This window comes from Sitophilus oryzae, unplaced genomic scaffold (assembly GCF_002938485.1).
Source record: "Sitophilus oryzae breed Bouriz unplaced genomic scaffold, Soryzae_2.0 scaffold_375_pilon_pilon, whole genome shotgun sequence".
Taxonomy (NCBI): domain Eukaryota; kingdom Metazoa; phylum Arthropoda; class Insecta; order Coleoptera; family Curculionidae; genus Sitophilus; species Sitophilus oryzae.
In genome coordinates, this window is record NW_022146946.1 from 466,229 (window position 1) to 482,608 (window position 16,380).

At 32.9% G+C, this 16,380-nt stretch overlaps 1 protein-coding gene and 1 long non-coding RNA gene across 2 annotated transcripts; both read right to left on the minus strand.

The window, feature by feature from the left end:
• Nucleotides 1-5,185: 5,185 nt before the first annotated feature.
• On the minus strand, nt 5,186-6,394 carry LOC115885142. Its single transcript, XM_030903939.1, has one exon. The coding sequence runs from the start codon at nt 6,392-6,394 to the stop codon at nt 5,186-5,188; it is 1,209 nt and encodes a 402-aa protein (XP_030759799.1).
• Nucleotides 6,395-8,413: 2,019 nt separating this feature from the next.
• On the minus strand, nt 8,414-16,019 carry LOC115885149. Its single transcript, XR_004050691.1, has 2 exons — nt 15,986-16,019; nt 8,414-8,772 (listed from the first exon to the last, which is right to left on the minus strand). It is a non-coding gene; the product is annotated as an uncharacterized LOC115885149 (long non-coding RNA).
• Nucleotides 16,020-16,380: the final 361 nt, after the last annotated feature.

Here is a 16,380-nt window from a genome sequence, read left to right on the forward strand (position 1 = left end):
TCCAGGAAGGAAGACTGGCATTACGTGATAGAGTCCAAAATCCCACCTCCTTATTCAGCAAACCAGCTTGCACACTATGCCAAGGAAAAGCTTGGAACTACTGTCTTTATCCGATGTTTTCCCTTACTGAAAAATAAGGACAGTTCACACTCTGACTTCAAAATTGGTGTAAGAACAAAAGCCACCTTGAGCAGCTGAAGGACAAAGGTATGTGACAGCCAGGTACTGAAATAGTCACTGCCAATTCTTTTACAAGACCTTTAAAGTTATCGCCGCCAGCACCAGGTACTTCATCCACAGGCTCTAAACACATCTTATCAAACACTGTTGACATCCAAAGTCTACCACCTTGCTCTGACTCGACATCCGTATATATACCGGGGGAGGTCAAATCTGCTAAGATTTGTTCTGACAAGGAGGCTATTGCTGCCTGTAAGTCTCTTGGTCTGAAAAATATGGAAATTGTTGTGGAAGAGAGTGCGACGAAAGATGGTGGGCTACATATGGACCCGTTGACTCCGCCTGTGGTTCGGATGAGGCAAATGGGCGCTATTTGCTATCTAGACTGAGGGATCCTTCCATATTAAAACCTATTGGGTTATTCCTCGCTTATCTCCATGATTAACCCTCAAGTGTGTGTTTTGAAGGGCACACCAACACCAGCATCAAATTATTTATGGCCTCAGAGGGACTTCCTAGTAACGCGGATTCCCTGCGTAGGCTATATTATCGCTTCCACAACGTCTATGGTATTGACTCAGCTAAAGTGGATGCGGATTTTTCTGCCTTCAGGTCCTTCTTTTCGACGAAAAAACTTCAACAGCTTCAGATAATTAGGGACAGTCATACCAAGTATTTCTCCAATGGCTCTCCAAATAAAAATATGTTTTTTAGGTGAAATGACGCTAGCAGAGGATCAAGCACCTCTAGAAAGACTAGAAAAACTAGACGATAGCAAGCTTAGTGTTTTTTTTAATTAATATTCAGTCCTTAAGACATAAAACGGATGAATTATATTTTTTATTAGAAGAGCTCAATTTTCCAGAAATTGTTGCCATAAATGAACATTGGTTAAATATGGATGAGCCTGTATTTGTCAAAAATTACACTACAGTAGCATTTAGATTCAATAGAAGTAACTCATCTCATGGAGGTACTATGTCTACTAAAAACGACTTTTCGACAAGTTCGATACTCTAATATCCGAAAAAAAAATTGAATTTTCCGTCGTTTATCATAATGCTTTTGACCTCTATATTATTTGTATTTACAGAACACCTGACGCTGACGTGCATATTTTCAGTCAAAAACTGCTAAGCTTGCTTGAATCCCTACCTATAAAAAGTAAATTAATTTTGTGTGGCGACCTAAATATTGACTTTGCAGTGTGTGTGGTGTGCAGCTAGGGAGTCTCTCCAGTCCATTTTTGTGTGATTTTTTTGGTATACTCATGCATAATTGACTAACCAACTAGAATAACTAAAACTGGTTCTAGTACTATATAGACTATGTCGTGTTGTTTTTTGACCCGGAATTCGTTGACTGTAGAGTCCTTCGCCCAGATTTCTCTGATCATGAGGCAGTATTGACAAAGTTTTTGCCAAAATCCAAATATCGGTGGTTATGGTAACCACCTGGCCGGACACTGGCAAGCACTGTCCGACTACTAACAAAGAGCACTTTTATCACTTAAAAAAGCATAATTAAAATTATTGGTAGGTTTATGAAAAAATCTGTTATATTTAACGTGAAGCCATTGGGAAATGAAATTTTATGAAATAGATAATGTGGTTATTAAACCACACTATTTCATAAAATTTAATTTCCATGCCACCAAAAAGAAAATTTAATCAACTATTTAAACTCAGCTTTTTCAAAACTGTCCGACCTCTGGCTAATTTACCCTATTTTAACAAATTATAGTTCATATATCGCTGCTGTTATATTTATTAAATTTACCTGTTATTTGGAGAACAAATATATTCAGAAACTTTTGCCAAGGAGTAGTAATAAATTTTAGTGTAGAACTGGATTGTGTCATTTATTATGTTGATTATGTTGTATTTATGTTGAACAAAGAATCATCAATGAACAATAATTGCTTTTTTAAATCTAAGTAAATATTAAAAGTATCCAGAAATTAATAACTACTTTATATATACTTTTTGGAGACTCTTTTTAAGATTGACAAATTAAGAACACAATTTTACGTTATTTTTCAAACTCATATTTTGATCTATGCAAAAAGGTTTACAAGTTACTTCATTATCCTTTTACTAATAACCTACTACAACTCAAACAGTTTCATTTAGATAAATTATTGGAAAATTAAAAAATCCATTTCATATAAGATTCTACATCAAAGCTTAGTATTCAATTGTAATAGATTAGTATTTGAAAATAAATTACATTGTAGGGCTTAACTATGTCATTAAAATTCAATTTTGATATCAAAGAAATATTTTCTCCAAAATTAAGAATATTGTTTGCAATCATATACTTATCTAAAAATTCTGTTTTTAGATAATGGTTGATAGTAGAAGGGTGAAAATTTAGGGTTGTATGTATTTTTAATGCCACATCATAAAAAAATAAAAATAAAAAATTGTGTCCAAAAATAAAAGAAAAAATTGGAGTAACTTAACACTTAAATGTATAAAAATAGATAACAACACTTTTATCAACTGCTTTTATACAGGGTGTCCCAGAAAGAAGTGCAAATATTAAGGGGTGGTAGATCTCGATAAAAGAAACATATTTTCTCTTTATCGTTTTTCAAATAAGTCCAAAGTAACGGAGTTATTTTACTTTGAAAATTTCCAAAAAAAAATATTTTTTGCTAAAATTTTGAGAACCACTGGATTTTTTCTGGATTTTCTTTCTTGTAAATTTAATCTAATACTCATGTTGCCATATTATCAAGACATTATGGTTTTTAACTAAAAACTAAAAAAAATTCCAAAAAATTTTTCAAAAAATTTCGAATTTTGAACGCGTGTTTCTGGGGTTGAACTATACTACCAGTTAAAATATTTGCACTTATTTCTGGGACACCCTGTATAGCCAAGGATGCAAGTGTATTCAGTGAGAAATTAATTTTAAGTTTGGGCACACACACAATTATGTATTTTCTACTTTTTTTCGTTGGACTTTCTAAATAGTCGTAAAAATAACTAGAAAGTGTTTGGTTTGGTTTGGTAATATAAAGGTCCCTGAATTATCTTTTCATAGGCAAGTAAAGTATTCAGTTGTTCTTTTATGTATATTAAACCACATGCATACTTTCTGGTTAGATTTCCTAAGAATTTATTTAGCAAAAAAGTAAAATCACCGCGTATGCAACAAAAAAAGAAGATAAATGGAAGTCGTTGATATTATGTTTGCGACCACTTAAAAAAAATATAGACTACACTATTTACATCTAAACGCGGTCAAATCATTTTTGTACAAATGTTTACTTCTGGGTACATGTTTTGTTCTAAGATTATTAGTGGACTGTAATAGGTATGAGTTTAAAGAGGTTTTGAACTTTTGACACTTTTATTTATTATTTTTCAACGGCGATCGGGCGGCCTTGTGTCTTACTTGAGTTTTGTCTATAAACTGATACTTTCGTCAGCTGAGCGCGGTTGCCTAATTGCTTGATTGTCTGGTAGATGTCGTTAAATCAATTTAAAATAATTTACAATAAAAATACAGAAACTAGACATGCCGCCGACCTTGAAATAATACATTGTTTCAACAAAATACAAACTAAATTATAATCTGATACATTAACATGAATAGAGATCATGAATTCCAACAAATACAAAATAATGCTTATTGCTAATCATATTCCATAGGTAAAGGAACGACCTTTGTTATCGCACGTTTAAAAATGCCATTTTTGGTGCGCACTGACACAACACGCACTAAATTATCACTTCCGGGATGAACAGACACTATACGTCCCAATGGCCAACGCATAGGAGGCTCGTTGTTGTCTTTCAGCAACACTAGGATGCCTTCCTTAACGTTTTTCTTGGCGAGTTTGCCATTTGGGCCTCTGTTGTAATGAATTCAAATAGTCTTTACTCCATAAAGACCAAAAACGCTGTACGAGCTGTTGTAGGTGCTTGAAGTGACGTAATCGATTGGCAGGAATATCAATGTCGTTCGATTGAGGGACTGCGATTAAACTTTCGCCGATTAGAAAATGTTCGGGCGTAAGAGCTTCGAGGTCGGAGAGGTCATTAGTGAGGGGTAAAATTGGGCGGGAGTTTAAGATTGCCTCTATTTGAGTTAGTAGTGTGTAAAAATTTTCAAAATTTAAATGATTATCGCCGAGAACACGCTTTAAGTGATGTTTAAACGAACGAACTGCAGACTCCCAAGTACCACCATGATGAGGCGATTTGGGTGGAATAAAAATACCACGTTATTCTATGCTCTGAGAAATAATTCGGGTATTTTTCGTTAACTGAATCTCGCACAACCTGGCATAATTTAAGCAATTCGTTATTCGAACCTACGAAGTTAGTCGCGTTGTCGCTAAATACATGACCACACAAACCACGACGAGAGACAAATCTTTTAAAGGCATTCAAAAAACCTTCTGTGCTAAGGTCGGTCACGAGCTCAGCATGAACGGCACGCGTACTAAGGCAAATAAAAATACACACATAAGCCTTAATTTTAACTCTATTCCGAGTTTTACCATCTTTTAGTAAATAAGGCCCAGCGTAATCGACACCACAATAATAAAAAGGGCGAGAAGGTACGACTCTTGGTTTAGGTAAAGACCCCATTAATTGATTAATGTCGACTGGTTTGACGCGGAAACAAATTAGACATTTTCTTACTATCTTTCGGACCTCATTTCTTCCGTTGACTATCCAAAATTTGTCTCGAATTTGGTTTAATACAAACTGCGGGCCTGCGTGTAAAAATATAACATGGTAATAATTAATAATTAAATCGACAAAACAATGTTTAGCGGGTAATAAAATAGGGTGTTTTCGGTCATATTTTAAGTCCGAATTTTTCAATCGACCGCCTACACGTAAAATACCTTTATTGTCTATAAAAGGATCAAGACTTATAAGTTTGCTATTTTTTGACAAGATTTTATTGTTTTTTAAAGCCTTAATTTCTTCTGAAAATCGTTCCGATTGAATAATTCTACAAAGAGTTAATAAAGCCTCATCTAATTCTGAAAAGTAAGAATTCCGGTTAACTTGCTATTAGATTTTAAATTATGAAAAAATCGGTAAATATAAGCGACGATACGGATTAGTTTCGGATACGAAGAACATCTAGAAAATATTTCGTTTTCGAGAACACTTTTAACAGCGGCGAAAGAAACCTCTATGTTTTCTTTTCTTACATCGGAAATTGATATTTTGATTTTCTTGGTATCAGGCCATGTTTCGGGCGCTGTTTTCAAAAACGACGGTCCGTACCACCAAAGTGCTTGGTTTTTTAATTCAAGTGGGTCGGCACCCCGAGAAACTATGTCTGCTGGATTGATTTCTGTATTTATGTGGCTCCAGGTAATATCGGCGGTAAGACGTTGGATTTCCGCTACCCGGTTACAAATAAAAATAAAAGTTTTCCACTGGCTAGGCTCTGCATTAAGCCAGTCCAATACGATGGTTGAGTCGGTAAACAGGACAGTATCGTTTACAGGGAAATCTAAAGCTTTTATTGTTTTTTCTAATAAACGAGCTAGTAAAAGTGCACCGCACAGTTCTAATCGAGGTAGGCTCATGGAACTTGACGTTAAAGGAGCTAACCGAGATTTCGCGCATATTAAGTGTGACTCGATTTCGTCACCGATTTCGCTAACTAAATAAATACATGCTCCATACGCAAGTTGTGAAGCATCGGAAAATCCGTAAAGCCTTTTGGGGTTTTTGAAAGACTGGCCTTTTAATACACAACGCGGGATTTGCAACGACTTTAAATTTGGTAATTTACTAACGAAATCTAACCATTCGATCGAAATATCTTCTGGAACATCGGTGTCCCAGTTCACTTTGGAAATCCAAATCTTTTGTAAAATCAATTTAGCTTTAACGATTACAGGACTAATTAAACCCAAGATATCAAAAAGCTGTCCTATCGCGGCTAAAACCGTTCTTTTCGTAATTTTGAAAGTATCGATTTTTATATTATAATTATATCCGATGGTATCCATACTAGGATTCCAAACTGTGCCTAACGTTTTCGTTTCGCCTTCTCCTGGTATACAAAAGTCTTCGTTTGGCGTATAGCCGGAAATTTCTAGAACGCGGTGATCATTGGAAATCCATTTTCGCAAATTAAATCCGAATTTCGATAAAATTTTGTTGATTTTTATTTTTAAGTCAATAGCTTTATCAAGGTCATGATGACCAAAAATTAAGTCGTCCATGTAAAAATTTCATGAAGTGCGCGAGTAGCCAAAAAAGATGCGCTAGCGGTGCCGTAAGTCACCGTATTTAACTGATAATGGATTATTTCCTTAGTTTCATTATCTCTCCAAAGTATACGCTGTAAACTACGTTGTGACTCGTCGATCAATATCATTCGATACATTTTTTCTATATCCGCGACGATTAATATTGGATAAGTACGCATTCTTAATACGACGTCAAAAACATCCCGTTGAACTTTCGGTCCGACTTTTTAACACGTCATTTAAACTAAGCCCAGAATCAGTTTTTTAAACTAGCGTTGAAGACAACTCGTACCTTTGTAGTACTACTACTCCTTTACGACAGCGTGATGGCTCAAGCATACGCACACCTTTCCAGGTTGATCTAATTCCCGGATTAATTTTCGACATGTGTCCTAACTGCTTATATATCTGCTTAAAAATCCGCGTATTGTTGTTGTAAATCGGGGTTTTTTGCTAAACGTCGCTCTAAAGATAATAAACAATTTACGGCAATAGAGTAGGAATCGCCCAATGTTAAATAATTGTCTTTTAGCGGAAGTTTTACGATGAATCGCCCGTCGGAATCGATTTTGTAATTTTCCCGAAAATGTTTTTCACATTCTAATTCTTCGTTACTTAATTTATTTTGTTTATTTTCAATATTTTCTATTTGCCAAAATTGTTGAACGGGAAATTGAACGTTATTATGCAACATTTTATCGCGTTCTTGGTTTAAAGTTAAAAAACAATTAGTATTTGCGTTATTAGTGCGGTGGTTTGTCGTTAATTTATGTATATCTAAAGGTCCTACAAGAACCCAACCGAATTTGGTGTTCTGTAAAATCGGCGCGTTGTCTCCGAAGAGTATTTTTTCACTACTCAAACAACGGAAAAATATTTCGGTTCCTATTAAAATGTCTATAGGCTCTGAATTAAAAAAATTAGGATCGGCCAACGTAATATTTGCGGGCATATTTATTAAAGTAGGATCGAAAGAAACTTGCGGCAATTTTGTAGTAATCTGACTGATTACTAAGAATTCAATTTTAGCCTGGAACGCGTCATTTAACGATTTTATAGTTGTTTTAATTTTAGACGATACCCTACAGGACGCGTTATTTATACCTATAACCGGCATATTTATTTTGTTGCCTGGTAAATTTAATTTATTGCAAAGTTCTTCCGAACAAAAGTTTAATAGCGCGCCACACTTTACCGTCCTGCTGTTTGAATCTAAAATATTTACGTATGCTGTAGCAAGCAAAATCTGCTCGTCGTTTTCACCTTGGCTAGCAGCTGATGCCGTGGCGGGACTATACGGAGCATAGACTTAGAATAAAATATAGACTGAGCATCTCATTCATAAATAGCTGGAAGATGCGGACAGACAACGTCTTGTTATTGTTGTGTTATTGTTTTTGGCTCTAACGAGTGCGACACGAGCGATAGATAGGCTGTCTCCGTCGTAACGGTCGTTTCCTGACGGCTCTGCCGCCCAACGCAACACTGTCTTTTGTTTCTTCAGTGCACCTGCACTCTCCGTATCATAGGCGGGTATTTTTTTTAATTTTAATGAAGCTATAATTCAATTAAAAATATATCGTATTTAAACTTTTTTATATTATTAAGATTTAGGATAAAGAAAATAGTTTAATATAAAGCAAAGTTTAGGACTTAGAAAAAAAAATACGTCTTAGAGTCTAAAAACGATAAAAATAATAAAGTACGTGTTATAGAAGAAATTTTAATAATCGAAATTATTTAATTTTTGAAATTGATGATAAATTATTAATTTAATAAAATATTAATTTTAGTCAAACATTTACAACTCTAATATTAATCAAAACAGGATCTATTCTATAGATATAATAGAACAGAAAGAGAAAAAACTTTATAATTGTTTAATTTTTTTTTCCGGTAAAAGTGATGTCTTATTATGTAAATTAGAAAAAACAGGAATCTGTTCCATTAAAGCAAGCTTTTAGGAAGTGAATAAAATGAAAACTACATTTATTTAACTCGTTACTGTCTTTATTATAGAGTAAGTATAATAATGGTAATGGTGACTATACTTTATTCAATGGAAATATGCACCAAATTCAAACAAATATAAAAGGCATGAGTATAAACAGTATTACTACAGTAATATTGAACATTGGTTCAAAAATATTACATTAATATAATACAATATTACTGTAGGTATTACTGTCAACGTGCAAGCTTGTTTGAAGCTTGATGTATTTGTATGCGCTTGGTACATCTTGGCGTTGGAAAATGTATAGAAAATTATTAAGAAAAACTAGTACGTAATGGGGGATATCTTGATATACAGAGTGGTCGGAATTGTATTCAGGAAACTTTGGCAGCATAATCTGCAAATAAAATCAGTAAAAAAAATAGTATAAATTTATGTCCTAAAATGCTTCGTTTCAGAGATACAGAGTGTAGAAATTTCATTTTTATTTCGCTTTTTTCCAAATAATTTATGAAGAATGTATTGATTAATTCGTTTCCAAATATCTTGAGAACTATACTTGTGGCGAGTGTCAACAAGAGACCTTATTAAGTAAAAAACGTTGGAAATGTAAATTTTTCTCAGTAGTTTTATATAGATACAGACAAAAAGTATTACTCTTCAAATAACTTAAAAAATATGTAGGTGGCGCCCCCTATTAGTAAAAGTCAAATTGACATCTAAATCTAATTTTTCATGTCAAAAAACTCCCAAACGCCAATTTTCGTCCAAATATTGACGTCACTTCAGAAATTATTTGGAAAAAAATCGAAATAAAAATGAAACTTCTACACCCTGTATCTCCGAAACGAAGCATTTTAAAAACTTACAAGTTCATTTTTTTAGAAAGCCAATGCAACATTTCTGAGTTTCAAATAAAGATAAAAAACAGTAAAACATATAATAATAATATGTAAATTATTTTCTTGGATACATACATATATGGCAAATAATAACAGATTGTTTTATTAAAGATTTACGTTTTGGTTAATTCTAAAACTATCTTCAGATTATATGTGATATTACTTAAGTGATATTACATTATAAAAGAAAAAATGAAAATTATACCTTATAATCGAAAAAAAACGGCGTCAGCGATGGCTATGAAATGAAGATCGCTGTCATTTTATATGTAAAATTATATGGAGTATGTATCGATGGTTTTTTCCAAGCCAACTGGACGCCGTTTTTTTCGATCATACGGTATTACAAATTAATAATAGATTAACAGTCGAGAAAAAAAAAGAAAAAACTCTAGGTAAGTACTGGATAAATTTTAAAATGGCATATTTATTTTATCTTTGTTTAATATAAAAAAAACGAAATATCTACCTGGTTTACATAACCCTGTATAATTTGTGAAATAATAATGGACAAAAATGCAAGCGGTAAGAAAAATATTTACAAAAAATATGTACTTGTTTACATTTCTGGACCATTGTTCGTCATTTTTGTTATCATAATGGTGACCCTATCATAAAAACGTATGTTATCGACGCCTATGATCCTTATGATAGGCAGTCGTTTTCACGCCGTGCCTGCACCCCGTGTCCGCTGATGTTGGGAGTAGCGGAGTAGTAGGCTTTGGAAACAGTTGAATGTCAGAGGTTGTTGATTTCGGCCCAGAGAAGACATTGTTTGTCAAGCTAGTTAGAATTATATTTTTAAATATCAATTTCTGTTAAATATATTAATCTCCCGATTACATCAGAAGTGGCGATGAGTTTAATCCAGCGTTCTTAGGCCGTAACGGCGTATTTCTGACTTACTGACGACTATTGACTTGACTTTGACCTTTGAGACTATCGTTTAGTAAAGGCGTCGCGTCGCGTCGGTTTCGAGGATCTATTCGGTCGTCTCAGATACGGGTACCCGTCGCCGTCGGTTTTCGGATACCGACGTCGGATCGGCGAAGCGCGAAAAGAAAACCGGAGGGATCATTCTGCTAGTTCTAATGCTCGAAGATATTAGCGGAAAAAAATGGAATGCTGGAAAGAAGGGTCATATCACCCCTGCAAGTTACAGACTCCGGAAGATAACAGGAAAAGGTAGTGAGCCAACACATTATCTGAACAAATCTCTTCTAAAAGGCATTTTAAAAATGGCTAGAAAAAAAAATCGAGATAAATTAGGTAATTACGAGATAAATTCTAAGGTAGTATTTTTATACAGTAAAAATTGTTGCTATGGAGACAGATTTGAGTTTAAAGTAATTGTTCGGATTTTTCGATTTCGGATTTCGGTGATATAAATCGCCTTGTGGTTCAAGAGGTCTCGAAGAGAGGGCGCTACCGTAGTCGGTTGATAACAGGGGGGTGACAGTAAACCGGAAAATTGGAAACAGTTCTGGCGCGGTCTTACCCAGGCAGAAAGCATGGCCTTCTAGACTGTCCTAGACAAAAATCTGAATATTTCTATATGATTTCTGTCAATTTCAATTACGGAACATTTTTATGCACGTCGGCGTCCTCTTCTTTTGTCTGTGTGTCAGCCATGTGTCAACTCCCGAGGCCTCTGGCAAGGTCGAGCGCCATTTTAATTTTTGCCGTTTAGATTTGATTGGAAGTTTGTTTATGATATTTCGGCTGAAATTTATAAGTACAAAGATGTTTTTTGATATAAAGTTCCTTGTTAACACTTTAATAAAGTATATATGATATTAATTACATGAAGAAAATGATGAAATCGACGTTTCTGCGTGTAATAGGTATGGGCCATATTATATATGTAAAAATAGGTAATATATTAACTGTTTTTATATTTTTTTAGCTTTAAACCCAAGGATCTTGGGATATTCTTTGGCAAGGATTTTTCCGTATCTCTACTTTAAAGACTGATCGGTGATTTTGAGCAATTGAAAGCAAGTTATACAAGGTAAATTATGATTATTGAACTATTATTAGCCTACATTAATTTTCTACAACATGAAGAGAAATGCGTAATTACATATCACATAGGTACCTATTATGTATTTTCATAGCAATAATGCTATAAATCTATGTATGTAGATTATTTTTAAAATACAAATGAGGTATTAGATGTATATGTATCATATTTTTGATTCATTTTATTTTCATTCAAGTCCTGTTTGATTTAATTACAAAAGTCTTATGTACCTATATTTATGTTTTTTACATATTTTTTTTGATTCCAGGTTTTGTGTGGGTTCCGGTTGCCTTTTTCCTGCTTCCAGTTATTTAGTTTTATGCCCGTGAAGCTGTGAAAACATTTATGTATCTTCAAGTTTCTGTAAGTCAATGCACTGTTACTTTACTAATTCACTTTAACACAGCATCTCTGATATTATTTAAATATTCGATATTGATACAGTAGTTTATTGGTTTATAGCTCTTTAATTGTGTTGATTTGCATATTTACATTGTTCTAAATTCCAAATAAATATTTTTGAGTAATTTTGTTGTATTATTTACTACTAGAAAGAGTAAAAAGTATATTAACCCTCATTTAAACCTCCTGAACAGCCCGCCATTAAAAACCGGAAACGGAAATAAATTTCATAATATTGAAATTGTCATGTCTATGTCATGTCAAATGTCCCAGCCGCCATATCTGAAAATTAGTTACCCAGGCAGCCACGCTGTTTCCATAATTTAACATTGACTTGACACTTCTTCTTGTATTTATTATTTTATGGTTGATAAGGGTCGATTTCGCTTGCGAAAGAAGATGGATGCGAACCTCGGCATAAACAGACAGTTTTTCACGTAAAAAGTAAAATTTTATTGTTAAAATGTGGTTAAAATTAAAAGTTAAATAAATATCTATCTATGGTCCTCCTGAGGAATAAAATTTCTAGAGTTGTGTTATTTAGTATATTAGTTATGTTGAGTATGTGTTATTTTATTCTCATTAAACTTCTTGATCAAGTCGAAACGGAAAAGTGGTTTTCAAACATGATTTTTATTTTTGTGTGTTGAAATATTTTGTTGAGCTTTTTAATTAAAAATATTAAACAAGAGTCGAACAGTAATTTAATAATTTCTTATTGTTTATTAGGTAAATAAAAAATATATCAAGTATATACAGGTATATTCAAGATTTTATGTTGAAAGGTAAAAAAAAAAGTCTTCAAAAAGTTTTCAGTTTTTCAGAAATACCGACCATAGATTGTTTCATAAATACTATATAATTTATATTTTCTTCATATACATTTTTTAATTATACCCCATTTACTTATTACTTATTTTATTACTTTAAGTTTAGTTATAGATGTTATTAATATTTCAGCTATATTTTTAATTTTTCTTACATTTTACGGAAACTTTCAACTTTAGGTAGTCTATTATTGCTCTATCAGTGATATACTAGGTATTACATGAATGGTACTTCGTAATTATCTTTAGTGATTAGAAATACAAGAGAGAAATAGTAGATAATATGTAAAATTTAAACTTGAACATTTTTTATGAAAACAAACGTTTATTAAGACATATTAATTTATTATAAACACCTCATAATTCTTCAAGGTAAACACATTTTCGATCTAATATTTGAAAATTCAGTTTAAGATGCTGTTTTTAACGTAGTCTTTAAGAAAGTTATTTTGTTTTGTACCTATTTAGGTATGTAGTTGAATAAATACATGGTTGTAGAAAAGTTAAATAGGTTCCGAACTTCAGGCTTTGCAAATTCACTTGAGAATTATATAAAAAATTCACATAATTTATAAGTACCTATTACATTAGTTTTTCAATTATTATAGTATAATTTTAACCACCTCATTATATTTCAGAGTTTTTCAGTTTAATTCAGGTATTTCACTAGTATTTCAAGAACTTTATTCTTCGTATACGCCATATTTAATAGCAAATAACCCTTCGAGTAGTGTTGTAATATATTGACACATTGTGAATGTTAAAATAGTTGTGTAAAATTGTTAGAAGATGAGAACGATGCGTTTATTAAAGTATACAGGGCTACTTTTTAATAAAAGTGTAATTTCTTGTAATTAAAAAGTAAATGTAAACGTCCAGATGGGTAAAATTCTAGGCACAAGAGTACTATTATATAGTAATTTTCACAACACGCTGTAGATATTTTACAAACAAACTACTAAAGAACGACATAAAATAAATATTCTCGGAAATAACATATTGTTTCGGTAAAAATATGTATACGTATATAGTTAACAAAAATGTCTGATATTTAATATACAACTAGCAAATCCGATTATCTTAATCTTATATAAAATGCATACACTTTTCATATTATGCGTAAACAAAAATAAATAAAGCGGTAGGTACTATATTATTTTAATTTAAAATACATAAACTAAGCTACCTAGGTATGTACTTAAATCTTTATGCGACGTTAATATATGAGTTTTAAAACCCCGAATAAAGTAATCATTTAGGGATACCCTTTTACCTAAAGAAAACGAATACTTTCAATATAAACTAGCCATATCTCACTACCTGAATACTGTTGGACATCCACGTGGAATGGGACAAGTAGAGAGGCATAATCTCTAGTATGCGTAACAAGTTGCATTACGATATCTAGGTTGAAAATGTTTCAAACATGCAGTTTGGATTGTGTGGAATCTAAGCACTAGGAGCAAAATGAGCGTATCTGGATAAGTTGCGTTTATCCCTCCGGGCGTAAATGATAAAGTCGGCGTTAAATTAGTAGCGAATTATGCGAAATATCAAGCGGATTAAAAGAAAAATTGGATGCGTAGCGAACTATATTCAGCGTCAGATCTACTAAGGATCTGCTAAGGATCACTTCGACACAGCTAATAGGATCCAGTCAATCTCCATGGTAGACAGGTTCATTTAAATTTCTAAGCAGCTGAGGATTGGTTGATATGAAGTTAGAAACATCCAAGAATGGTATGCACGGTCAAAGAACAAGTATTGTGGAATAGCTAGGTTTGGCAAGCTATGGACTTGGTTATGGTAGATTCAGACGTGTATTAGGATAGGAAAAAGAAGGAGTAGGGTTAGTTCTACCCGGTACTCTCTTTTTCAAGGTATACGTTAGTATGATAGCTGGAAAAGGCGTGTGGTGGTTGCTAAGGTATGAGTTTACCACCTAGATGCTTTGTGAGTAGGGCGGACAAGACTTGCGAATAGGGATGAGTCCCGGTATTCGGTCTGGTTAGTTCGACCCGGATTGCTCTCTTTTCCAGTGGCTGGAATAGGCGTGGGCCCATAGTTAGATTTTAGGTTTTAGATTTAGAATTTACAATTTAGATTTAAGATTTTAGAGTTGAGATTTAACTTTATTTTGTTGCACGCAAGCTGCAGATTGCGTGTAACACCAATATATAATAAGTAATTCGTTTATTTTACCTTTTAAAATTGTCTTTTGTCCCTGAATAATTTATTTGTCCATCATGAGTTTTTGAGTATTGTTTCTGAGTGAGTTACGATATTTTATTTTTATTTATTTAAGTAGCAAATAAGACGTAGCTCCAGTATGAGCAGTGAACAATCTAACGATATTTTTATTTCAGCTTTTAAAAAATGTCCTTTAAACGATTCTGATTATGTTTCTCCTTTTAGTGTGTTGTAATAATGGTAACAATTGGCTGATAAGGTTTTGTCAATTGGTTTTGTATCAATTGTCTAGTATCAGCAGCAATCAATCTCTAACATATATGTTTATTTCAGCATTTAAAAATGTTTGCCTTTAAAAACGATTCTGATTATTTTTGTCCTTTTAGTGTGATGTAATAATGGTAGCAATTAGCTGATAAAGATATGGCTCAGCAGCAAACAAGCTAATAAATATTTTTATTTCAGCATTTAAAAATGCCATTTTAAAAGATTCTGATTATTTATGTCCTTTTAGTGTGATTCAGAGGAGTGAGGACACTCATAAGTCAGGAATGGCCGAATGTTATCGACGCCTATGATCCTTATGATAGGCAGTCGTTTTCACGCCGTGCCTGCACCCCGTGTCCGCTGATGTTGGGAGTAGCGGAGTAGTAGGCTTTGGAAACAGTTGAATGTCAGAGGTTGTTGATTTCGGCCCAGAGAAGACATTGTTTGTCAAGCTAGTTAGAATTATATTTTTAAATATCAATTTCTGTTAAATATATTAATCTCCCGATTACACGTAGTTATTTCTATACCTGATGTGAAACTATAGGGAAAAAGTAATGTTTATAAAATATTTTAGTCTTGAAAAAAAATAAGGAATGTTAGGTATTTTAAAATGTTTGGTAGCTTGTAATTTTTTCGACTTTCTCGATTGTTTATAGTTTATAATAAGCCTTAAAAATTGTTGTTTCATAATGAAATATCATTATGGAATTCCTGTATGTTATTTTAGATTCTAAGGATGGTTTTAGAATAAAAAGAAACACATTTTTAATAAAAAAAGCATTAAATTAACCGATGCCCAAGAAAATAATGTGTCTACTTATTATGTACTTAATAATGTATCTACTCGTTATATTAATAACGAGGTTAGTAGAAGAACGTACGTAAATGATAAATATAAAAATACAGATTTTCCAGGGTTTATAATTTACTAAATTATTATCTAAATAAGCGCCTTTCTACAACGCCACTGACGCCAAAATAGTAAATTTGACTTACCTGTGGAATGTTGTTCCAGGACTTAAATAGTCCATTTCTTACAAATTTGGCACTGACGAACCATGTTTTATAGTTTTTAAATAAAAAGTAATCAAAATAAACACTAAACCGACACTACACACTAAGAAAATCGAATCCAAAAAATACAAAATCAAAACATCCAATAAAAACAACAATAAATAGCCATGGAGAAACTGTGACAACAAGGTTTTACGACACGTGCTTTACTCTACTATGGCTCTACTACGAGAGAATAAAGAATGAACAGGCGACCCGGCGATTGATGCCGGTGTTGCCAAATTGTAAAGAATTTGTCATTTTTAAATAGTCTCCGACTTATAATTTAGTAGTATAGGGACTATTTAATACATCTTTCTACTATTAAACACTACTTT